The sequence below is a fragment of the Odontesthes bonariensis genome, chromosome 18 (genome assembly GCF_027942865.1).
Source record: "Odontesthes bonariensis isolate fOdoBon6 chromosome 18, fOdoBon6.hap1, whole genome shotgun sequence".
NCBI classification, from domain to species: Eukaryota; Metazoa; Chordata; class Actinopteri; order Atheriniformes; family Atherinopsidae; genus Odontesthes; species Odontesthes bonariensis.
Genome location: NC_134523.1, coordinates 31,666,838 through 31,692,783, shown reverse-complemented (window position 1 = coordinate 31,692,783; position 25,946 = coordinate 31,666,838). Strand labels below are relative to the sequence as shown.

The 25,946-nt window shown below is 45.6% G+C and overlaps 1 protein-coding gene across 3 annotated transcripts in view; it reads left to right on the top strand.

The window, feature by feature from the left end:
- vars2 (valyl-tRNA synthetase 2, mitochondrial) overlaps nucleotides 1-21,116 on the top strand; it is a 44,090-nt gene extending 22,974 nt beyond the window's left edge. For all 3 annotated transcript variants that reach the window (XM_075450172.1, XM_075450171.1, XM_075450173.1), the window contains 10 exons: nucleotides 96-200; nucleotides 1,293-1,361; nucleotides 1,445-1,523; nucleotides 2,068-2,198; nucleotides 4,179-4,331; nucleotides 4,737-4,988; nucleotides 11,844-11,955; nucleotides 12,102-12,304; nucleotides 14,868-15,017; nucleotides 19,688-21,116. In XM_075450172.1, coding sequence (XP_075306287.1) covers nucleotides 96-200; nucleotides 1,293-1,361; nucleotides 1,445-1,523; nucleotides 2,068-2,198; nucleotides 4,179-4,331; nucleotides 4,737-4,988; nucleotides 11,844-11,955; nucleotides 12,102-12,304; nucleotides 14,868-15,017; nucleotides 19,688-19,765 — 1,332 coding nt within the window. In that variant the 3' untranslated portion in view covers nucleotides 19,766-21,116. The remainder of the gene's footprint in view (nucleotides 1-95; nucleotides 201-1,292; nucleotides 1,362-1,444; nucleotides 1,524-2,067; nucleotides 2,199-4,178; nucleotides 4,332-4,736; nucleotides 4,989-11,843; nucleotides 11,956-12,101; nucleotides 12,305-14,867; nucleotides 15,018-19,687) is intronic.
- Nucleotides 21,117-25,946: the final 4,830 nt, after the last annotated feature.

Here is a 25,946-nt window from a genome sequence, read left to right as displayed (position 1 = left end):
TAATAAGCAACCCAAGACCAAATGCACACAAACTCTGTGAGTTCCAATGTCAGCCCATCTGGTTGTTTTTTCTTTTTTCGTCCTGTTTCTCTCAGGTTCTGTTTCACTCTCTAGTGCGAGATAAATATGGCAGGAAAATGAGTAAATCTTTGGGAAATGTCATCGACCCACTCGATGTAATACACGGAGTGTCTCTCCAGGTGGGTGGAACATGGACTTGGATATGTTACTGTTACTGTATGTTATATTATTTATCTAAATGTACTCCAGCAACTTAATTAAGCTTTTAAGAGAAGAAGTTCAATCTTGTTCCATCAACATGCTGTACAGCTTCAGGCTATCGAAGTCCCCGTGTGTGGTACTCTTTGCTGTGCAAGAAAAGTCTCTCCCTGTTCTTTGTTTTCACACAGTTTGGATTTTAGGGATGAATCTGCTCATATCCAAGTAAAAACTGAGTTTCAGGTAAAAGTTTAAAAAAAACATTCAGTTGTAAAGTCGTTAAATATTACAATTTGGTTCTGAACATTTTAGGGAATGTCAAATATCATGGATCGTGGGTCAGGTTTAATTAAGGCTCTGATTAATTAAGGCTACGATAGAGAGGCACATTGGAAATGAAATTATTTCATTCTTAATTGTATTTGCATGAAGTTAGTTTAGCCATTCTGATGCTCACAGCAGCGTCAGACACTTCCACAAACCTTCAGCCACCCAGCTTAACTGTCCAGGCAGATGCGTGTGAAAACACTGGAGGAAAGAAGGCCTCTCTTTTTACTTTTGACAGGATGTTTGACCACAAGAGGAGACAACTGTGACTTCAGCTGAACATGTTTGTGAGAATTCTATCTTCAAATGGAGGCGATAGATTAGATTCTATTAGATTCAACTTTATTGTCCTTGAAATAAACACTTTGGTATCTAACCAGAAGTGCAAATAGTAGCTTATTAAACTTCATAACGGCATAATACAGTAATGGCTATGGTAAAGTGCAGTCTGTGCAAAGCAATGACCCATATGCTATGGATGGTATTTCCAGTATGAAGAGAACAATAGGCTGGGGACTGAGAATCAGAAACAGGGCTTGGTGAGTCAGAAATCAGTTGGTAATCATTCTTATGCAGTTTGGTCCCATTTTAGTGAGACTGTATTCTGGTTTTACTTTACTAACAAAGTAGGGTTGCCACAAATATCTGGGAAACTATCATACTCAGAAATAGATATTTAATTCATATTCTCAGGGACCTCAAAAGAACGCCTGAGACTCTTCTCTCCTGTTTTTGTGTCATCATAGAGACTTCAGGAGAAAGTAAAGGAGGGAAACCTTGACCCCAGGGAGCAGCTGGTTGCCATGGAAGCACAGGTCCTGTCCGTTTCACTCTGGTTAGCTGGCTGACAACGTTCATGACTTTTCCTTATCTGTCTGCTCCACCTGCTTCCCCACAGAGGAAAGACTTCCCCAAAGGAATCCCTCAGTGTGGGACCGACGCTTTGAGATTCGCCCTTTGCTCTTACAAGATGCAGGGTGAGTGGCTCACACCCCATATTACTGCCTCAGTCCATATTATCTGCCGTTTGCCCAGAGCGGGTGAATGTGAAGCAAAGTTTTCAGAACAGGAAAAAGATGCAATCCTAACCAGATTGAGAGAGTTCATTTTGAGGTGCTGCAGAAGACTTCAGTCATCTGTTTTTACAGGTATTCTGATCAAGAACAGTTTTCAATCAAAACATTTTGTTTCTGCAAAGGTGTCTGTGAAACAATAGAATATGCTTCAGTTGGCATAAGTGTTGGAGCAGGATGGGTCTGTGGCATGGCATAGAACAGTGGAATCATAGCACTATGGCTCTGCAGACAGTCCGGTCGTCCACCAGCCAGAAAGTTGCTGGTTCAATCCCCAGTGTATGTGTTGAAAATACTGAACCCCGCATTGTCCCTGATTTAGTCATGAGTGTATTATTGTAGAGAAAAAAAAGGGATGAATACTGTATATGGAGTGCATTTATAAAAAAAAATGTGGTGCGATGGTCTCCTACTATGTTATTAACACGTTTTTCTGTCTTTTTATCAGGACAAGACATTAGTCTGTCCATCTCTCAGGTCCTGAGCTACAGACACTTCTGTAATAAAATGTGGCAGACCTTGAGATTCACATTGGGAGTTCTTGGTGAAAACACAAAAGCAGTGGGATCACTTGAAGAGGTAAAGTGGTTGTTATCTGTGTGCTTGTACTGCGATTGGAAAAAAGTAAACTTGACTCAGATCAGATATTTGGAATATAATTTTGTATGGTTTCTGACATGGTCTGAAGCCTGCCTGCCTCTACAGTAAATCCGTGTGTGCCACTGGGACACACTGAAAGTAGGATCAGGTTAAGAAAAAAAAATCAGACCAACATCCAGTTGCAGGAGGATGGAGTATAATTGTAATTCAGCTGCTTCAGTGCAAAATCACCAACTGTATCTGAATCTCTGCAAATACCCGGTTTTATCACAACTCAGTGAGTGGACAATATTTCCCCCTGACAGAACACCGAATTCCAGTGGGATGGGGAGGGGGACTCTGTGTTTGATCAGTGATCATTGGGGCTGACACACTCGACGTGAATGGATGGTACTAGTCAAATGTTGATTTTGTCAAAGGATTCACCACTGTACTGTTTACACTCCTCAAAAAAAGTGCTCCACATATTGTATGAGGTTGTCAGCAGTCCCATGATAAAAAAAAAACAGACCTGAGAACAATTTCACCTAAATTTTATCATCAAATACAATGGACATTCCCAGTAGATACAAAGGGGCTGCCAACGGCAAAATAAGTTGCAATATGTTATTGTGAAACAAACAAGAAAAAATACAAAAACAAAGAAAACTTAGCTGTTTGACTCGTCCGTTCCAGTACATTTAAACATTCCCCTAAACCACTCGAGTGTTGCTTTAGCAAGCTGAGGGTCGTTGTCCTGCTGGAAGGTGAACCTCCATCTGTGTCAAATCTTTGGAGGACACTAGCAGATTCAGCAGACAAACTCATCTAAACAGTCCTATAATCACAAAAATGCCAGCAAAAACAAAGCCATACACCTCACTCAAAGGCAACTCACCCAAAATGGCCGCCTGGTTTCAAAAGGATCACATGGGCCACATCCTCCACTTAAATATCTTGAACTTCTTCTTTGCTTTTTCCAAAAGTCTGTTTACCCTAAGTGCTCCCCCTGCTGGGGCCCCAGCTGCTATTGCTTCTTCTTATCCAAATCCACTGACTAGACTTTACTGCCTCATCTGACACTTCCTGACACTAACCAAAGCAATGGCTGTTCCTACATTCTTGACACTTACCTATGTTTTTTGCAGATGATGTGGTTCTGTTGGCTTCTTCAAGCCAAGAGCTTCAGCACACACTAGAGCAATTTGCAGCTGAGTGCCAAATGGCTGGGATGAAAATCAGCTCTGCCAAATCCGAGGCCATGGTTCCCAACGGGAACATGGTGGAATGCTTTCTCCGGGTTAGGGATGAGTCCCTGTCTCAGGCACAGGAATTTAAGTATGTTGGTATCTTGTTCACGAGTAATGGCAGGTTGGAGCTTGGGGCTTCGTCAGCTGAAATGAGGCGCTGCTCCAGTCCATTTTGGTAAAGAGGGAGCTGGTCCAGAAGGGGAAGCTTTCAATTTACTGGCTATCTTTGTTCCTACCCTCACTGATGATCACAAGGTCATCGGTCTTCGGAGGGTGGCTGGGCTCAGCCTTAGATGAAAGGGGAGGAGCTCGATCATCCGGAAAGAGCTGGGAGTAGAGCCGCTGCTCATCGGCATTGAAAGGAGTCGGCTGAAGTGGTTCGGGTTTCTGGTTAGGATGCCTCCTGGTCGTCTCCCTTTGGAGGTTTTCTGGGCACGTCCAACTAGGAGGAGGCCCCGAGATTCAGATAAACAGAAGAGGATGGATGGATGGATGGATGGATAGATAGATAGATGGATTGATGGATTGATTACTTTCAATGTGGCCTGAGTTCATTTTTGTCACTATGAGTTGATATAAAGGATCATGCTTCCAACAGTACATCATACATTTAGCTTCAGTGACAGTAGGGAGTGGTAGTGGTACACTGAGGGATGAAGATCCACTATGAGATTCAAGTTAATAAGACATGATTTGTTTTGTATTGGAATAATTTCTTTTTCTCTTCCAGACAATTCCGGAGAGCAGCATGGAGCGGTGGATCTGCTCCAGACTCTACAGCACAGTAGTACAGTGTGAGCAGGCTTTTGAGGCTTATGAGCTGCATGCTGTCACATCTGCCCTGCACTCCTTCTGGCTCCACAGCCTGTGTGACGTCTACATGGTGAGAAGCAGAACTTTTACATGGCAGATTGAATACACTGTGATGTCAGCAAAAAAAGGAGATTACAAATGAGATCAATATTACTTTCCTTTGTATTGGCATCAAGCAACTTACTGTCCTGTCATTGCAGCTCAGGTGCTGTCTGCATGGCTTACTTATGGAAACAGGGAGACTCATGCACATATGAATGTGTCAATATCTGCAGGACAAGATGTTGCAACTGGAAGCTTTCTAGTTTCTTTTCGTAGAGTACCAATCATATTGGAGTGGGCTTTGGTTGTGGAGGCCAAAATGATAGCACACAACTATTGTGCATCAAATGTAAAATATTGTATGCTAGTGGGTTCCCAGATTGTCTGGATGGAAATGTAACATCTGTTTATCGTTCCTCTGTGTGTCCTGAAGGAGTATGTAAAGCCCATCATGGTGAAGCAGGATGAGGAGGGAGTGGTCCAGACTGACACAAAGCACAGTGGCAATGCGCAGCAGGTGGCCAGCACTGTCCTCTATCACTGCGTGTCTTTGTCTTTGGCGCTGCTCTCCCCCTTCATGCCCTTCATCACTGAGGAGCTGTGGCAGCGGCTCCAGCCATTCCGATCTGACACTTTGGCTCAAAGCAGCCTGTGCTTACAGTCATACCCCCGATCCTCCACACTGGTGAGACTTCAGCTATCAGATTCTGTAACAAATACACTGTCAAGGTTTTACATATCAGGACATCATCAAAAATCTTTTAAAATGATGTCACATAGCTGTCTGTGGTTCCCCCACATTCCAACAGATGTCTCATGGATTGTTGTAAATGGTTAATATTTGATACTGAAGGAGAACAAATCTTACCTCTGTGAAACTTACCAAGCTGATGGCTTTGGTGTTTGGTTTCCAAATGTCTGCTGCCCCCAATAACATGGAGATGGAAGGTTATTACTTAGTTCATTTTAAACCGAGTGATACAATTGCTTTAGAATACTCTGATGGTTCAATGATTTTCTGCCCCCTTGTGTCAATCATTACAACATTTTATGGATTGACTGATTCATGACCACCTCTGGACAAAAAGTAATGAATCCCCACTCTGGGAGGACGTTTATTCAGCTGTTTTATTTTGTAGAAAAAGAAATCGCAATTAAAACACGAAACTAACTTATTTAACAACTGAACAATTAGGCTTTGTAAATGTAACTTAAAATAGTAAATTGATTATTATCTATATAAAGTTGTTTGAGCCTATCCCAGCAGTCATCGGGCAAGAGGCAGGGTACACCCTGGACAGGCCGCCAGTCCATCACAGGGCCACACAGAGACAAACCAGACGAACGACCACACACACTCAGTCCTAGGGACAATTTTAGAGACACCAGTTAACCCAACATGCATGTTTTTGGATGATGGGAGGAAGCCGGAGTACAAAGGAGAGAAGCCACGCATACACGGGGAGAACATGCAGACTCCACACAGAAAGGCCACAGCCGGGAATCAAACGTGAGGCGACGGTGCTAACCACCACACCACCGTGCAGCCCCCTGCACAAGTCTAAATATGCAAATGAGTGTGAGTTCCTGCAGAGCCTAACAAGCTGGTGCACCTGAATGAGTGGCAGGGAGCATGGCCCCAACAAGAGAGTTGGCAGTGGAAACAATGGAAGGGATTCTAAAACTTCTCCAAGAAGGAAATTCAGCTCAGAGTTTGGCAGAAGATGTTGGATGTTCCCTAGCCTGGGCGAAAGCCGACTGTTGACTCTGTCAAACAGTCTGGGAAAACCCTAGAGGAATCCGTTTCCATGGAGGGCGGGACCTTACCCAGCAACTTAAATTCATTGGAGTAACGGAGTTCCCTTAACCAATCATAATGTTTAGAAATGACGTTGGTTATGCGCCGAGGTTCATGCTTACTCTCGCGAGGCTCTAGCTCGCGAATCACGCTTCCCACATCCGCTTTCATTATACCGGTACCATTTGATAAATCAAACTTTTCCCAAAGCCAGTTGGAAGGAGAGCTACGACATCCTTGCCACTAACAAAATTGACAAGGCATTCCTCTTGCTCTCGTTTTAATTGTGTAATGATCTCCAGAGTTGAGACAACTTCATGGATAGCTTCTAGCGTTCTTCCATCGCCATGTTTATTTCCGCTGCGGTTGAACTACAATTATATGGACTACAATGGACTCCACGCGTGAGTTCTGCGTCACCACTCGCAACTGTTTGCTGATTGGCAAAACACTGAGCGAACCGAGGTAGGGGGGTTGGGCCAGACTATGTGCGGAGCCAAAATCTTTGGGCGGAAGTACGTAGGATGGCGTCGCCAGGCTAGATGTTCCCCGTCAGCTGTCTGAAATTTGGAGTAAGAACAAACCAAATGGGAAGGTTGGAAAAGGAAGGCAGACAGCTTCGACCAAGGAAGGTGTCAAAGAGTCAGGACAGAAAACTCAAATCGATGTCAGAGAATAGAAAAGGAATAAATGCAAAGCAGCGGTGGACTGTGGATGGTTGGAGGAAAGTGATGTTCAGAGATGAATCCCAAATCTGCTCTAAACAAGAAGATGATGCTGGAACCTAAGATGACCGGCTGAAGAAAAGCAGCACATTTCCACCATCAGTGATAATATGGGGCTGCTGACAGGTAAAGGACCAGGGGAGATGGCAGGTAAAGGACCAGGGGAGATGACAGGTAAAGGACTAGGGGAGATGGCAGGTAAAGGACCAGGGGAGATGGCAGGTAAAGGACATGGGGAGATGGCAGGTAAAGGACCAGAGGAGATGGAAGGTAAAAGACCAGAGGAGATGGCAGGGAAAGGACCAGGGGAGATGGCAGGTAAAGGACCAGGGGAGATGGCAGGTAAAGGACCAGAGGAGATGGCAGGTAAAGGACATGGGGAGATGGCAGGTAAAGGACCAGAGGAGATGGCAGGTAAAGGACCAGGGGAGATGGCAGGTAAAGGACCAGAGGAGATGGCAGGTAAAGGACCAGAGGAGATGGCAGGTAAAGGACCAGAGGAGATGGCAGGTAAAGGACCAGAGGAGATGGCAGGTAAAGGACAAGAGGAGATGGCAGGTAAAGGACCAGGGGAGATGGCAGGTAAAGGACCAGGGGAGATGGCAGGTAAAGGACATGGGGAGATGGCAGGTAAAGGACATGGGGAGATGGCAGGTAAAGGACATGGGGAGATGGCAGGTAAAGGACCAGGGGAGATGGCAGGTAAAGGACCAGAGGAGATGGCAGGTAAAAGACCAGAGGAGATGGCAGGTAAAGGACCAGGGGAGATGGCAGGTAAAGGACCAGAGGAGATGGCAGGTAAAAGACCAGAGGAGATGGCAGGTAAAGGACCAGGGGAGATGGCAGGTAAAGGACCAGGGGAGATGGCAGGTAAAGGACCAGGGGAGATGGCAGGTAAAGGACCAGGTAAAGGACATGGGGAGATGGCAGGTAAAGGACATGGGGAGATGGCAGGTAAAGGACCAGGGGAGATGGCAGGTAAAGGACCAGAGGAGATGGCAGGTAAAAGACCAGAGGAGATGGCAGGTAAAGGACCAGGGGAGATGGCAGGTAAAGGACCAGAGGAGATGGCAGGTAAAAGACCAGAGGAGATGGCAGGTAAAGGACCAGGGGAGATGACAGGTAAAGGACTAGGGGAGATGGCAGGTAAAGGACCAGAGGAGATGGAAGGTAAAAGACCAGAGGAGATGGCAGGGAAAGGACCAGGGGAGATGGCAGGTAAAGGACCAGGGGAGATGGCAGGTAAAGGACCAGAGGAGATGGCAGGTAAAGGACCAGAGGAGATGGCAGGTAAAGGACCAGGGGAGATGGCAGGTAAAGGACCAGAGGAGATGGCAGGTAAAGGACCAGAGGAGATGGCAGGTAAAGGACCAGGGGAGATGGCAGGTAAAGGACCAGAGGAGATGGCAGGTAAAGGACCAGAGGAAATGGCAGGTAAAGGACCAGAGGAGATGGCAGGTAAAGGACAAGAGGAGATGGCAGGTAAAGGACCAGGGGAGATGGCAGGTAAAGGACCAGGGGAGATGGCAGGTAAAGGACCAGGGGAGATGGCAGGTAAAGGACCAGGGGAGATGGCAGGTAAAGGACCAGGGGAGATGGCAGGTAAAGGACATGGGGAGATGGCAGGTAAAGGACATGGGGAGATGGCAGGTAAAGGACCAGGGGAGATGGCAGGTAAAGGACCAGAGGAGATGGCAGGTAAAAGACCAGAGGAGATGGCAGGTAAAGGACCAGAGGAGATGGCAGGTAAAGGACCAGGGGAGATGGCAGGTAAAGGACCAGAGGAGATGGCAGGTAAAAGACCAGGGGAGATGGCAGGTAAAGGACCAGAGGAGATGGCAGGTAAAGGACCAGGGGAGATGGCAGGTAAAGGACCAGAGGAGATGGCAGGTAAAGGACATGGGGAGATGGCAGGTAAAGGACCAGAGGAGATGGCAGGTAAAGGACCAGGGGAGATGGCAGGTAAAGGACCAGAGGAGATGGCAGGTAAAGGACCAGAGGAGATGGCAGGTAAAGGACCAGAGGAGATGGCAGGTAAAGGACCAGAGGAGATGGCAGGTAAAGGACAAGAGGAGATGGCAGGTAAAGGACCAGGGGAGATGGCAGGTAAAGGACCAGGGGAGATGGCAGGTAAAGGACATGGGGAGATGGCAGGTAAAGGACATGGGGAGATGGCAGGTAAAGGACATGGGGAGATGGCAGGTAAAGGACCAGGGGAGATGGCAGGTAAAGGACCAGAGGAGATGGCAGGTAAAAGACCAGAGGAGATGGCAGGTAAAGGACCAGGGGAGATGGCAGGTAAAGGACCAGAGGAGATGGCAGGTAAAAGACCAGAGGAGATGGCAGGTAAAGGACCAGGGGAGATGGCAGGTAAAGGACCAGGGGAGATGGCAGGTAAAGGACCAGGGGAGATGGCAGGTAAAGGACCAGGTAAAGGACATGGGGAGATGGCAGGTAAAGGACATGGGGAGATGGCAGGTAAAGGACCAGGGGAGATGGCAGGTAAAGGACCAGAGGAGATGGCAGGTAAAAGACCAGAGGAGATGGCAGGTAAAGGACCAGGGGAGATGGCAGGTAAAGGACCAGAGGAGATGGCAGGTAAAAGACCAGAGGAGATGGCAGGTAAAGGACCAGGGGAGATGACAGGTAAAGGACTAGGGGAGATGGCAGGTAAAGGACCAGAGGAGATGGAAGGTAAAAGACCAGAGGAGATGGCAGGGAAAGGACCAGGGGAGATGGCAGGTAAAGGACCAGGGGAGATGGCAGGTAAAGGACCAGAGGAGATGGCAGGTAAAGGACCAGAGGAGATGGCAGGTAAAGGACCAGGGGAGATGGCAGGTAAAGGACCAGAGGAGATGGCAGGTAAAGGACCAGAGGAGATGGCAGGTAAAGGACCAGGGGAGATGGCAGGTAAAGGACCAGAGGAGATGGCAGGTAAAGGACCAGAGGAAATGGCAGGTAAAGGACCAGAGGAGATGGCAGGTAAAGGACAAGAGGAGATGGCAGGTAAAGGACCAGGGGAGATGGCAGGTAAAGGACCAGGGGAGATGGCAGGTAAAGGACCAGGGGAGATGGCAGGTAAAGGACCAGGGGAGATGGCAGGTAAAGGACATGGGGAGATGGCAGGTAAAGGACATGGGGAGATGGCAGGTAAAGGACCAGGGGAGATGGCAGGTAAAGGACCAGAGGAGATGGCAGGTAAAAGACCAGAGGAGATGGCAGGTAAAGGACCAGAGGAGATGGCAGGTAAAAGACCAGAGGAGATGGCAGGTAAAGGACCAGGGGAGATGGCAGGTAAAGGACCAGAGGAGATGGCAGGTAAAAGACCAGAGGAGATGGCAGGTAAAGGACATGGGGAGATGGCAGGTAAAGGACCAGAGGAGATGGCAGGTAAAGGACCAGAGGAGATGGCAGGTAAAAGACCAGAGGAGATGGCAGGTAAAGGACCAGGGGAGATGGCAGGTAAAGGACCAGAGGAGATGGCAGGTAAAAGACCAGAGGAGATGGCAGGTAAAGGACCAGGGGAGATGGCAGGTAAAGGACCAGAGGAGATGGCAGGTAAAAGACCAGAGGAGATGGCAGGTAAAAGACCAGAGGAGATGGCAGGTAAAGGACCAGAGGAGATGGCAGGTAAAAGACCAGAGGAGATGGCAGGTAAAGGACATGGGGAGATGGCAGCCATTACCTCTGCAGGAGATGCACAGGTGGACACATTCCTTCAATCAAAAGGAGCTTTGCTGATGCTGAGCTCATTTTTCTGGACGGTGATGCATCTCTCCACACAGCAAAGAGGGTTCAAACTTTTCTCCAGCAAAGACACATCAGCTCAGCGACATGGCCGGCAAACAGTCCAGATCTCAGTCTCAGTTCAGATTTATGGTGGAAACTGAAAGAAATGCTCCGTCCTGCAGAGCTGATCTGTCAGCTGCTGAACAAGAAAGATGAAGAATGTCGTTTTTCACTGATGAAGAATTCAAGCTGTCACTAAAGACAGAGGGGCTGGAACTAAGTGCCGACTGAGATTTATTCATTTACTTTTTACTTATGTATTTATTTATTTAATTGTTGATTCTTTTTGGTTCATAATTCCATCATGTTTCTAGCCTGGCTGACGCGTCCACATCTGGATGAGATGGTGGTCTGGGTACTAGGTGTGCATTTTCTCGTATTTGAGGCGTGGTTTACGAATGCCTAGAGCCGTTTATTGGGCGCTACGAATGTCTATCAAATGGCGTCTGGTTCTTCCCATGCTGCTTTGCGCGCGATTCATAGCCAATGTATCACTTATACCAGATGACGTATGTAGAGCGACAGAAATTCGACGAGGCAATGAAATCTTTCAACGCCAAACGGTGCTCTTTTTTAAAGTAAACTTGCGTTCTAAGCTACTTAAAACACTTTCTAAGGCTGCATCGAACGGTAACGTTGTGTTCGCTGCCATGTTGGATTAACACTCTACAAGCTTCGGTGTCGCGCATAGACGTCGTCATCGTCTTGCTGCCCCCCCCCCCCCCCCCCCCTCTCCCCGTTCTGTGATTGGTTCCCTAACTCAGGCAAAAATAAGGGCGGTGGTTTCCAGGCTGCCTTTGCAGTGTGAATGAAATTGCGCGCAAAGCAGCATGGGAATTCCCAGGCTATCATGTTTCCTCTTCTTGGACTGAAAAAAACTTAAAAGATATATTTTACATAGTTTTATGTCATCAGCCTCCAGGCGCTTATGAGCCATAGACTTTGCATCTAAAGCATACCCTATTGATGACGTACAGTGTACTTTGGAGCATATAGTAAGTGAGCATCTGTAAGCATGTGTGGAATTTCGGTTGGATACTACAAGGTGTTGTTGAGTTATCGAAAGTACTCTGAGTCTGTTTCCTGACAACTCGTCGGGCAGTTCATTACTCTTAGTGCTTTTGTAGACATGGTCTTTCTTGATGTCCCTCTAAATATATTTTGTTGTTCATGCTGGATCATGTCTTTTAGCTGACAAGTGATTTGTTTAACCTCTCCATTGGGCCAGGCACACTGGCATTTTCCTGAGGAGGAAAAGGATTTCCTGCTCATCCAGGAAGTGATCCGTGTGGCCCGCTCTCTGAGAGCTCAGTGTGGCCTGACCAAAGAAAAACCTGTCAGTAAGTCATGTAAAAAAATAAGACTTCATCTAGTAACGATCAGAGTTGATGAGATGTGAATCCTTCCATGTTGGGATGCCTGAAAGAAAACTGATTCGCCTAACACTTGATTTCTTCCTGTGTCACTTGTATGTTGTTGGTTTCAGTGTGGGCAGTGTGTTCACCCAGCCAGGCCCAGGTCCTCCTTCACTTTGGGTCAGCTGTTTGGACTTTAAGCCGGATCTCCAGTCTCCAGATCTACTGTCCTGATGGAGCAGACACCCGCCTCTCTGTCAACTCCACTCCTCCACCCACAGGGAGCCTCATCGGTGTAGTTGACCACACATGTCAGCTGCACCTTCATGTTCAAGTGTGTGTCAGTATAACAGTCATAAAAAGTTCAGTTAATGATGCTGTTAATTCCTTTATATGAGGGAATAACACTGTTAGATTTATACACAACAGATTCTTACATCAAGCTAAATGGTGACGGGCTACTTTCCAACTGTGATGTTGTGATGACAGAGTGTAGCTCCAGCTGTGACGCTGGGTTTGTACTGAGGCAAACGTATGCTCTGCCCCTGGAAACGTTGTGTATTCTGTTGGATGAGTTCTGCCATGGTCCTGCCTGCATCACCACTGCATTGTAGAAGGAGACAGAACTCTGCTGACACTCTCTCAGCTCTGGGTTGATGATTAATATTACCAGATGATTCTGAGGCGGTAGTTCATCTAGGCCATGGCCAGCTGAGGTAACAGATATTTCAAAATCAGATCAATCTAGTGAGGTCATATGAGGAACAGGAAAATAACGTGGCTATGAACACTAGCGACACAGTGACAATGAAGATGCCACAAGTCAACATACAGAGCAGAGCCAGGGGGTGGCCATGGGCGGAACTACCACCCATTGAAACCTGGACTCCCCTTATGTCACCCCACACAACAAATAATGAAGAAGGCTATTCATGTGCTCACAGGACAGGGAGAGTAGAGATGCTCTGCGTTCTTTGATGTCTACAAGGCACAGCAAAGCCACAGAAACATGTTTCTTGTGTACAATTAAAACCAGTAGCGGCTCGTGGTCTGGAAAATAGGCAGGGCAGATGATCTGCGTTATCAAAATGCAAGCTTTTATGGAGCAATAGGCCAATAGTCTATGCAACCATACGCAGGGGGAGATGTGCGCACTCGCATAAAAGTCCGCCATACAACAAACACAAAAGCCCCATGAAAATGAGCGAAGAGAAAGTTTGTGAAAGGAATTAATACTGCCTACATTTCAATTAGAGGGAAACTTGTCGCAAAGCATTACCTAGCATGGCTAATTTCATGGCACAATTCAGATGCGCCTTGCTGGACTCGTGTTTTTTTGCCTTTTCCGAAAAATGCTTCATGTCACACACACCGACAGTGCTCCACATATCCCCTTGTCCCCCCGTGCCAGGCGATTGGAAGAGCAAGCATGGGAAAACAGAACATTTTATTCCTATTGGAACAACCAGAGAGCCAGGGCTTTTTGTCATACCACGCACGGGAAAACGTCCGATTGAAAGACCTACCCTTATCCATTGTTTGCTGAACTATATTAATATCAGGTTTATGGGGGCCGAGGTTTTTAATAGCCAATTTTGTTCCCAAATCTAGTCTTTGAAATGAGTTCTCCAAGAGAAACTCAACGCCATTGAGTACAGGTTCGATGCTAGCAGCCATGGTTAAAACTTCACTCACTGTAGCCTACTATCAGACTGACTCGCTCCTGAGCTTGTGCAGAGTAATATAGCAGTAGGCGGGACAGTGTGTAGCAACGTTTTTAGCTAGTCTTGGGGAAACCTAAGCTAGCAGACAAGTAACCTACTGTACATGTACGAAGCTGTCAACACATTGTTTACTGTCTCAACATTGCTTTGCTCATCAAGCTAAGATATTTCATTAAATCACTCCCAGTTTCCCATTTTGCAAAGACTTCGTTCACAATCACTTAAACTTTGTAAGATAGCAACTATAAAGTAAAATCTTTACCTACCACAAACGTGAATCCGGATTAAACAGCCAATATCCATCATCAAATCCGACATAGTTATCCGTTTTATCCAACAAGTTTGTTGGGGAATTTGGCGGCACTGAAGTTCCCACTGGCTAGATGGGCGGAGTAATATATTTCTTAAACTCTTTGAGTCCTTTCCATGTCCAGGGCAGATCATACACCTGCCCCAATAGCATCTATACAGGCGCGCTAAATGTAACATGATATTATGCTACGTGGGGCCTACAGTGATTCTGATTGGTAGAATGTGCTCGAGAGTTCGGCGGGGCCGGGCTTAGCTGAGAGCAGACCAGGCATCTGCCCTGGCCAGTGGCCATAGATCTAACGTTAAGCAGCCACACTGGAGGTAGGCTATATTTCAGCGAAAATAAAAACAGATTCCACTCGCAAAGTCCGTCACAAGCCACAATATGGTGTAATACGATTCCCACTGTGATTGAAGTTGAAATAAATATTTTATCTATAATTTATAATTATCTATATTTTATCTATAAAAGAAAGGTTGGGGGTGTGGAAGGCGGGGCTCTGCCCATCCTGCCCAAATACAGCGGCCACGGCTGATTACAACTCTTCTGATGTTGTCTCTCTTTTATACGACAACAATCAACTTTCTTCTAATGCAGCTCTTCAAGTGTCTCTGAAGCACAAGTTTACCAATATGATCATCAGGGGTGGAACTAGATAATGTGACTTATGTTGACCACAGCTCTCACAGGGTGGTATGTGACAGTCTTCACATAAAAATGAATGTGTTCTCCTACAGCTTAACTAAAATTCCCCAAATTAGATAATGGCTTTCAGTTTGGTATTTCTTTATTCATAAAGTTCTGTTGTTCAGTTTGCATTATTATTGGTCATGTTTTAACACTCAATTTTCCTCTTTCAGAGTGGAATGAACACAGACAAACAGATGCTGCAGCTCTCTCAGCGTAGAGACAAGCTTGTTACAAAGCTTGATGAACTCTTTGGCAGACTCCAATCTTCCAACTACCTGACCAAGGTACCTGCTCATGTCAGACAGCAGATGGACAGTAAGGTGAGCACTGAGCAGCACAATGCAGGGCTACTGCTACTCCTCTTTAGAACTGGATATAATATAGCAGTTTATAATCTCAATGTTGAATAAGATGAAAACCACAAAGACAAACTCAAAGGACTTAGAGTTTGATTAGCTTTCTAACCTGACTCAACCTGCCTTGATCAAAACCAATTTAATTTTTTTTTCTTGGCTTGGCCACTTTGAGTTTAACTACAATTTTGCCACAACCAGAACATTGTTCTAGGAAAGTCAGTGTTGTTGTGTTGTCCACTACTTTTTTTCCTGACATGAATACCTTAGCAGCTTTTACATTGACTGCTCATAAAGTTTGTATAGACATTTGTGTTTCCAGCTGATGGGTACCGAGTGGCTACAAGGGCTGAAGCATTGGTGGTTGCTGAAGCTAAAACTCGGGTGTGGGAGGAATTCGGGGAGATTATGGTGAAGGACTTTCGGTTGGCCTCAAGGGTGTTCTGGTAAACCATTCGATGGCTCCAAAAGGGAAAGCAGGGACCTTCATAGGTTGTGCTTGACCTGGGGGGACAGGAGAAGAATTCACTGAGCTCCTGAGAACAACCCATTCTTTCACAGATGTTTGTAGAAGCAGTCTGCATGCCCAGGTGCTTGAATTTATACACCTGTGGCCATGGAAGTGATTGGAACAGCTGAATTTAATTATCTGGATGGGTGATTGAATACTTTTGGCAATAGAGTGTATATAGCGCCAAATTACAACAAATATATCATCTCAAGGCACTTCAAAGACACAATCCAATTCAAGCCAATTAGAATCCAATTCATTGTTATACAATCATAAACCAAACAAATCAAATTAATTAAATTCCAAATTAGTCCAATTCATAGAGACAGAGCCAATTTTAAAAAGAAGTACCCTAAGGACAACAACAGATTGCACTGACTTTCTCTTTGATCTAATCTCCCGTCCTGAGCGTGCCTGAGGCGACTGTGGAAAGAAAAAACTCCCTTTGAACAGGAAGAAACCTCTGGCAGAACCAGACTCAGGCCTCAACCATTTAGGGGCAAACAGAGGACAGGAAAGAGGGGACAACAAGCACCGTAACACCAGGCCAGGGACACCTGCTGAGAGAGAGAAACACAAGTTAATGACAACAATGGTGTCACATGTACATGGAGAGGAAAGAGAGCAGAGGGAGGAGAGGTGCATCATGGGAGCTCCCCCCAGCAGTCTGGGCCTATAGCAGCAGAACTAGGGTCACCTGAGCCATCCCTAACTATATCACAGTATCTTATTGAAGAGACTTGAACATGTTATTGGGATTAAAGGAACAGCATTAGGCTGGTTGAAGTCATATTTATCTAATAAAACTTTCCTTTCTGATAAAGCTTATAGTTAGGGATGGCTCAGGTGATCCTGAAACATCCCATAGTTAAGCTGCTATAGGCCCAGCCTGCTGGGGGGCCTCATCTGTCACACCTTTCCTCACTTTACTCTCTTTATGTATATGTGACATTATTGTGGTCATTAACTCGTGTTTCCCTGTTCCAACAGGTATCCTTTGAATGGTGTTACAGTGTTTGTTGTCCCCTCTTTTCTGTCCTCTCAAACCCCAGCTGGTGGAGGCGGATGGCCACCCTTCCTGGTTCTGGTTCTGATGGCCACCCTTCCTGGTTCTGGTTCTGCCAGAGGTTTCTTCCTGTTCAAAGGGAGTCGTTCCTCTCCACAGTCGCCTCAGGCACGCTCAGGACGGGAGATTGGACTGAAGACAAGTTTCTGTTGGTTTCCTTAGCAAGGAAACTGTTTTTGAATTGGCTCTATATGAATGAATTGGATTATTTTATAAACAATTATGATTACAATGAATTGAACTCCAATTGGCTTGAATTGGACTTTATTATCTAAGTGCCTTGAGATGACATTTGTTGTATTTGGCGCTATATAAATAAAAATGAAATGAAATTAATTGAATTGAATTGAATTGAGATGCTCTCTGAAGAGCTGGGTCTTCAAGAGTTTCTTGAAGATATTCAGGGACGCCTCTGTTCTGGTAGCGCTCGGTAGGTCATTCCACCATTGTGGAACGACACATGAGAAGAGTCTGGATTGTCTTCAGCATGGTGTAGGTACTGTTAGACGACAATCCTGTGACGACCGGAGTGACCGAGTTGTGACCTTTGCGAGCATTTGCAAGCCTACCTGAGCATTCGGGTAGATGGGAGCCGTTCCATTAAGCACTCTGTAGGCTAACATCAGTGAACCATCTGCAGGAACCATCTGCAGGTGGCATGTTGGGTTAGGTACGGCCTGATCTTTCTTAAGTTTAACAATGTAAAGCGGCACGATTGAGCGACTGAGGCAACGTGATCTTTAAAGGTCAGCCGGTCATTAATCATGACACCCAAGTTTCTAGCTACCTTTGATGGACCAAGAGACAGGGATTCAGTTTGGATTCAGATGCTGTAGTGTGTGGTTGGTTTGGCTGGAAAGACGAGCTGCGAAAAGTAAGGAGAGAAGAAAAAAACACCACCAAGAAGCTAACATGGAGAGCGGGGAGGCCACCGTGTTCATGGTCTGCGTGATGGTGATATTAATCATGGAGGATCACATCAGGCATCTAACATGGAGGCTGGAAGAGCTCACAGAGAGAGTCAGGAGACGCAGGATGGAGCGCAGGCCATACTTCTTGGTTTCATGAAGGAAGGAGAGCAGAGCGCCGCAGACAAAGGAGACCACGTGGAGGTTTAACTTATTAAACACGCCAAGGTTGTGTCCGTGTCGTATGAGGAAACATTTCAGCCTGACAACATGACAAGGGGCGGAGCTACCGACCACCAAGGGGCGGAGCTACCGGCCACCAAACACCTCCGTCAGATGTGTTCCTATAGAACCCAGAACAGACCCAGCTGAGGAGAAGGAGCTGAAATGGTTCCAGGAACTGAGGGCCATGGTCCCGAGTTCCTGTATGTGCGAATGCGGGACAGAGTAGAGTGTGTTTTAGAGAGCGGAGGTCATTAAGGTTACGGTGGCGTTTGGTTGTGTGAAACCTTCTACGAGAGCCCGAGACCACAGGAATGGGATTGAGGCACATTTTAAAAGCAGGTGGTGAGGCCGGAATGACATGGATATGGCAAGTAGGACAGGTTTGCCTTGTTCAGTGGCCTTGCTCGAAAGACACGCACAGTTAGACATCCAAGAATGTCTTCACGAGAGGACCCGAACACAAGGACTGACGCTTCAGCCGTAACTCCTTATTTTACGCTGTGCTCACAATTGGACGTGGCAGTACACGCCTTAGCTGATTGCACTTGGCTGAGACCGCCCACCGATGCTTAACCGCTGATTACTCTGATTGATTTCTGATGGCCCAGCCTAGACGACTGGAAAACAGATTTCACTTACAGATGGGTTTCAGTCACTTTCTCAAGTCACTTTCACTTGTGGTGAACTTTGTGGTGAGCATTAAATAACACAAACGACACTTGTATTTGAATTTTGATTAGACACAAGTAACTTGAGTAGCAACAGCGCATCAATTAAGTCCTCGATTGGCAATCGTAGGGGCCTCAGTCGAGGCTTAGCCTCTACAGAGGGAGTTGAGCCAAAAGGCAAAGCTTTCAATTTAGTGGTCCATCTTTGTTCCAAGCCTCACAGGTCAGGAGATTTTGGTAGTGAGCGAAAGAACGATATCACAGATAGAAGTGGCTGAAATGAGTTTCGCTTGAAGAGTTGCTGGGCTCAACCTTATACTTAGTGAGGCGCTCAACCAGCTGGAGGGACTGCTCCCCTGCATCGAAAGAAGTCGGCTGAGGTAGTTCAGGCTTTCTAATGATTATGCCTCCTGCTCGCCTCGCTTTGAAGTTTTTCAATCACTTCTAACTGGGCGGAGGCCCCGGAACAGACCCAGAAGATGCTGATGGGATTATATATCTCTCCTGGCATGACAACGCCTAGGGAATCTCCAGGAGAAGCTTGAGAGTGTTCATGGGAAGAGGGATTTCTAGGTTACCCTTCTGGACCTACTGCCTCTATGACCCAACCTTGAATAAGTGGTAGATGGATGGATGGATATTCATTCTCTTCTAAGAGTGTATTTTAATTGTGTTAAAAACCACTTTTCCTTAGTTCAACATTTTAATTTTACATTGAGGTATGTTAATATGCAAAGCTATAATAGTGAACAATATACTCTCTATAAAAGATGGTTGCCACATCCAGGAAAATAATGTTTTTTTCTCCTATGGTCCTGCTGGTACAACTGTTGGTTGCAAAGAAAAGTCAGATGGAACTTGACTCTATTTCTCTCTCTCTTTCAGTACCCTGGTAAACATTTTCATTTTGAGTTTATAGTCTCAAACAGTAGACTTCACGCTGTTGTTAGAATATTATTAAGAATGAAGTGGTGGCTCATAAAAACAACAAGTGGTTTACGTCATAATTCAAAAGGATTTTAACCAAGAACAGGAAAGTGTTTGTATTACTCTTCTCTATCTAACGTCAGTAGCATTACAATTAAGTGTTAAATTCGTCTAATTGTGAAAAATGCAAAAACTTTTAATGCTAGAATTTTAGGTTACCCTTGCGTTGTTTAACTAGAACTCTGAAGTCATGTGTTTTTTTTGGTTGGACAAAATCCATCTTTTTACTACATTTAATAATATCATCCCCACCCCCCATCTTGTGTGTTTAGGTTTCCGCTTTGGAGCAGGAACTAAAAACCATTGAGGATCAGATGAAGTTGCTCCAAGAGGCTCAAACAACAGAGTAACAACGGGTCCCGGCTGCAGCTGTTAACTATGGAGAGCTCCCAACTATCCAACTTGTTGAATTACCTATGATGTTGTTTGAGTCAACGATATCTACGCTGACTGCAGTGAGACTATGCCAAACATTAGCAGGTTGTTTGCATGATGCAGTTGTGGCAGACTGCAGGTGAGGATAGAACATGCATACATCTCCTGTTAATTCACGGTGGCTCTGTTCCTGCTGATGACAAAGTACTGTTAGGAACAGCATGGCTGTCCTGTGAGAAATCCCTGGTATTGGACGACTGTCGAGACAATTAAAGTTTGAATAGGGAAGGTCTTGGAAATCTCAGTGTAACTGGGATTCTGTACTGAGTTCTATACCATGATTGTATCAAGAAAAATGATGGACATGACAAGAACAGCAAACAATGTTGGCAGAAAAGAAGAGAAGTGTGTTATATTGAGATTCCTAAGATAAGCCTGTTAATAAATCAAACAAAAGAAAAGCTAGTAAGACTAAAAGAAGTATTTAACTTTTTACTTGACACTTTCACTTTGATGTCATTTTCTATATGCACGCATGAAAAACCACCACCATGAAAACTGACATTTGACATTATGCAAGGATATCACACGAGGAAGCCATATATCAGCTCTGCAGAACCACGGCCCAGTTCTCTGGACACCAGCTCATCTCAGATGGACAGAAAGACAGTGGACACGTGCTCTGTGGGCAGATGAGTCCACCTTTCAGCTGCGTCTGGGAAAAACTGCTGAGAAAGAGCATCCAGACTGATCAGAGAAAGGTTTAAAGCCAGCGTCTAGGATGGTGTGGATGATGTGCAAACCAATGTGAGAAGAAAGCAAACCCTCTTTCAATTCTAAGCTTTTACATATTAGGATATAAAAGTTAAACAAAAGAAAGAAAAAAAAGAAACATCTTGTCCCTACCCGACCAGGTTCAACATACTCAGGGGATCTTCTGTTGATCTGGTTAAACGAAACCTGACAATGGAGCTCTCACTGAGCAATACTGCAGTGTTAGTTATCAGCTTAGTAAGTCAACCCAAGGTTTCCTAATATTGATGTGCTCATGTAAAACTTTCTATCAGGCTGAAAAGTAGCACAGCTGTTCTAGCGAAAGGAGGTGGGAAAGCTCTCAGAAAAGTAGAAACAGAATGCCAACAATGTGAATGCAATAATTAGTAATCTGATCAATATCACCTCTACATCATTGAAGCAGAGTAGATCTGATCATTTGAGGTTGTGTATTTTATTAAATGAATGTAATGCAGGTATATTCTTAAAGCAAGTGGAAGCTTCATTTTGGCTCACGCATCTTTAATAAAGATGCCACTGAGTGAAAGTTAATCAGTGTCATTTTTTTTCTGTGCTTTTGCTGCCTAACCTGCTCCAAAGCTAGTTAGTTTTCCAGCACAGGTTGCCATGGTAATTCACCACAATAAGAAGTGAAAAGAGCTGAACCTGTTGTAAACTTGCCACTATTACAGCTTCACAGTACCACAGGTCTTAAAGTGAGGTAACTCCAACCACAGATTACCAACACATGACATGTCACACCGTCTCATTATTTACGGAACAAAAACTGAGAACGCGAAGCAGTGAGTGGAAAACTAAGTGAACCCTTTCTGCTTCCACAGGAACTCAGAGGGTCAGTAGCAGCCAGCTGCTGATCAATGCTCTGATTAACTGATCATCAGTCAGTGTGAGCAGCTCTATAAAAGCAGAAGTTCTGCAGCATTCAGGTGTGTGTTAACACCATGCCAAGGAGGAAAGACATCAGCAGTGATCCCAGAGAAGCAGCTGCTGCTGCCCATCAACCTGGGAAGGGTTAAAGGGCCATTTCCAAACTATCTGGAGTCCATCGTTCTACAGAGAGAAAGATTATTCACAGGTGGAAAACATTCAGGAGAGCTGTCAATCTGCCCAGGAGTGGACGTCCCAGCAAGGTCACCCCAAGGTCACCCCAAGGTCAGAAACCCAAGAGCTGCATCTCAGAGTTAGCATGTTAAAGGTTAAAGGTCAGAAACCCAAGAGCTACATCTAAGAGTTAGCATGTTAAAGGTTAAAGGTCAGAAACCCAAGAGCTGCATCTCAGACTCTTTAGGCCTCAGTTAGCATGTTAAATGTTAAAGGTCACCCCAAGGTCAAAAACCCAAGAGCTACATCTCAGACTCTTTAGGCCTCAGTTAGCATGTTAAATGTTAAAGGTCACCCCAAGGTCAAAAACCCAAGAGCTACATCTCAGACTCTGCAGGTCTCAGTTAGCATGTTAAATGTTAAAGGTCACCCCAAGGTCAGAAACCCAAGAGCTACATCTCAGACTCTGCAGGCCTCAGTTAGCATGTTAAAGGTTAAAGGTCACCCCAAGGTCAGAAACCCAAGAGCTACATCTCAGACTCTGCAGGTCTCAGTTAGCATGTTAAAGGTCACCCCAAGGTCAGAAACCCAAGAGCTACATCTCAGACTCTGCAGGCCTCAGTTAGCATGTTAAAGGTTAAAGGTCACCCCAAGGTCAGAAACCCAAGAGCTACATCTCAGACTCTGCAGGCCTCAGTTAGCATGTTAAATGTTAAAGGTCACCCCAAGGTCAGAAACCCAAGAGCTACATCTCAGACTCTGCAGGCCTCAGTTAGCATGTTAAATGTTAAAGGTCACCCCAAGGTCAGAAACCCAAGAGCTACATCTAAGAGTTAGCATGTTAAAGGTTAAAGGTCAGAAACCCAAGAGCTGCATCTCAGACTCTTTAGGCCTCAGTTAGCATGTTAAATGTTAAAGGTCACCCCAAGGTCAAAAACCCAAGAGCTACATCTCAGACTCTTTAGGCCTCAGTTAGCATGTTAAATGTTAAAGGTCACCCCAAGGTCAAAAACCCAAGAGCTACATCTCAGACTCTGCAGGTCTCAGTTAGCATGTTAAATGTTAAAGGTCACCCCAAGGTCAGAAACCCAAGAGCTACATCTCAGACTCTGCAGGCCTCAGTTAGCATGTTAAAGGTTAAAGGTCACCCCAAGGTCAGAAACCCAAGAGCTACATCTCAGACTCTGCAGGTCTCAGTTAGCATGTTAAAGGTCACCCCAAGGTCAGAAACCCAAGAGCTACATCTCAGACTCTGCAGGCCTCAGTTAGCATGTTAAAGGTTAAAGGTCACCCCAAGGTCAGAAACCCAAGAGCTACATCTCAGACTCTGCAGGCCTCAGTTAGCATGTTAAATGTTAAAGGTCACCCCAAGGTCAGAAACCCAAGAGCTGCATCTCAGACTCTGCAGGCCTCAGTTAGCATGTTAAAGGTTAAAGGTCAGAAACCCAAGAGCTGCATCTCAGAGTTAGCATGTTAAAGGTTAAAGGTCAGAAACCCAAGAGCTGCATCTCAGAGTTAGCATGTTAAAGGTTAAAGGTCAGAAACCCAAGAGCTGCATCTCAGAGTTAGCATGTTAAAGGTTAAAGGTCAGAAACCCAAGAGCTACATCTCAGAGTTAGCATGTTAAAGGTTAAAGGTCACCCCAAGGTCAGAAACCCAAGAGCTACATCTCAGACTCTACAGGCCTCAGTTAGCATGTTAAAGGTTAAAGGTCACCCCAAGGTCAGAAACCCAAGAGCTGCATCTCAGACTCTGCAGGTCTCAGTTAGCATGTTAAAGGTCACCCCAAGGTCAGAAACCCAAGAGCTACATCTCAGACTCTGCAGGCCTCAGTTAGCATGTTAAAGGTTAAAGGTCACCCCAAGGTCAGAAACCCAAGAGCTACATCTCAGACTCTGCAGGCCTCAGTTAGCATGTTAAATGTTAAAGGTCACCCCAAGGTCAGAAACCCAAGAGCTGCATCTCAGACTCTGCAGGCCTCAGTTAGCATGTTAAAGGTTAAAGGTCAGAAACCCAAGAGCTGCATCTCAGAGTTAGCATGTTAAAGGTTAAAGGTCAGAAACCCAAGAGCTGCATCTCAGAGTTAGCATGTTAAAGGTTAAAGGTCAGAAACCCAAGAGCTGCATCTCAGAGTTAGCATGTTAAAGGTTAAAGGTCAGAAACCCAAGAGCTACATCTCAGAGTTAGCATGTTAAAGGTTAAAGGTCACCCCAAGGTCAGAAACCCAAGAGCTACATCTCAGACTCTACAGGCCTCAGTTAGCATGTTAAAGGTTAAAGGTCACCCCAAGGTCAGAAACCCAAGAGCTACATCTCAGACTCTGCAGGTCTCAGTTAGCATGTTAAAGGTTAAAGGTCACCCCAAGGTCAGAAACCCAAGAGCTACATATCAGACTCTGCAGGCCTCAGTTAGCATGTTAAAGGTTAAAGGTCACCCCAAGGTCAGAAACCCAAGAGCTACATCTCAGACTCTGCAGGTCTCAGTTAGCATGTTAAAGGTTAAAGGTCACCCCAAGGTCAGAAACCCAAGAGCTACATCTCAGACTCTGCAGGCCTCAGTTAGCATGTTAAAGGTTAAAGGTCACCCCAAGGTCAGAAACCCAAGAGCTACATCTCAGACTCTGCAGGCCTCAGTTAGCATGTTAAAGGTTAAAGGTCACCCCAAGGTCAAAAACCCAAGAGCTACATCTCAGACTCTTCAGGCCTCAGTTAGCATGTTAAAGGTCACCCCAAGGTCAGAAACCCAAGAGCTACATCTCAGACTCTGCAGGCCTCAGTTAGCATGTTAAAGGTTAAAGGTCACCCCAAGGTCAGAAACCCAAGAGCTACATCTCAGACTCTGCAGGCCTCAGTTAGCATGTTAAATGTTAAAGGTCACCCCAAGGTCAGAAACCCAAGAGCTGCATCTCAGACTCTGCAGGCCTCAGTTAGCATGTTAAAGGTTAAAGGTCACTCCAAGGTCAGAAACCCAAGAGCTACATCTCAGACTCTGCAGGCCTCAGTTAGGATGTTAAAGGTTAAAGGTCACCCCAAGGTCAGAAACCCAAGAGCTACATCTCAGACTCTACAGGCCTCAGTTAGCATGTTAAAGGTTAAAGGTCACCCCAAGGCCAAAAAGCCAAGAGCTACATCTCAGACTCTGCAGGCCTCAGTTAGCATGTTAAAGGTTAAAGGTCACCCCAAGGCCAAAAAGCCAAGAGCTACATCTCAGACTCTGCAGGTCTCAGTTAGCATGTTAAAGGGTAAAGGTCACCCCAAGGTCAGAAACCCAAGAGCTACATCTCAGACTCTACAGGCCTCAGTTAGCATGTTAAAGGTTAAAGGTCACCCCAAGGTCAGAAACCCAAGAGCTACATTTCAGACTCTGCAGGCCTCAGTTAGCATGTTAAAGGTTAAAGGTCACCCCAAGGCCAAAAAGCCAAGAGCTACATCTCAGACTCTGCAAGTCTCAGTTAGCATGTTAAAGGTCACCCCAAGGTCAGAAACCCAAGAGCTACATCTCAGACTCTGCAGGCTTCAGCAGGTTAAAGGTTAAAGGTCACCCCAAGGTCAGAAACCCAAGAGCTGCATCTCAGACTCTGCAGGCCTCAGTTAGCATGTTAAAGGTTAAAGGTCACCCCAAGGTCAGAAACCCAAGAGCTACATCTCAGACTCTGCAGGCCTCAGTTAGCATGTTAAATGTTAAAGGTCACCCCAAGGTCAGAAACCCAACAGCTACATCTCAGACTCTACAGGCCTCAGTTAGCATGTTAAAGGTTAAAGGTCACCCCAAGGCCAAAAAGCCAAGAGCTGCATCTCAGACTCTGCAGGCCTCAGTTAGCATGTTAAAGGTTAAAGGTCACCCCAAGGTCAGAAACCCAAGAGCTGCATCTCAGACTCTGCAGGCCTCAGTTAGCATGTTAAAGGTTAAAGGTCACCCCAAGGTCAGAAACCCAAGAGCTACATCTCAGACTCTGCGGGCCTCAGTTAGCATGTTAAAGGTTAAAGGTCACCCCAAGGTCAGAAACCCAAGAGCTACATCTCAGACTCTGCGGGCCTCAGTTAGCATGCTAAAGGTTAAAGGTCACCCCAAGGTCAGAAACCCAAGAGCTGCATCTCAGACTCTGCAGGCCTCAGTTAGCATGTTAAAGGTTAAAGGTCAGAAACCCAATAGCTACTTCTCAGACTCTGCAGGCCTCAATTAGCATATTAAAGGTTAAAGGTCACCCCAAGGTCAAAAACCCAAGAGCTACATCTCAGACTCTACAGGCCTCAGTTAGCATGTTAAAGGTTAAAGGTCACCCCAAGGTCAGAAACCCAAGAGCTACATCTCAGACTCTTT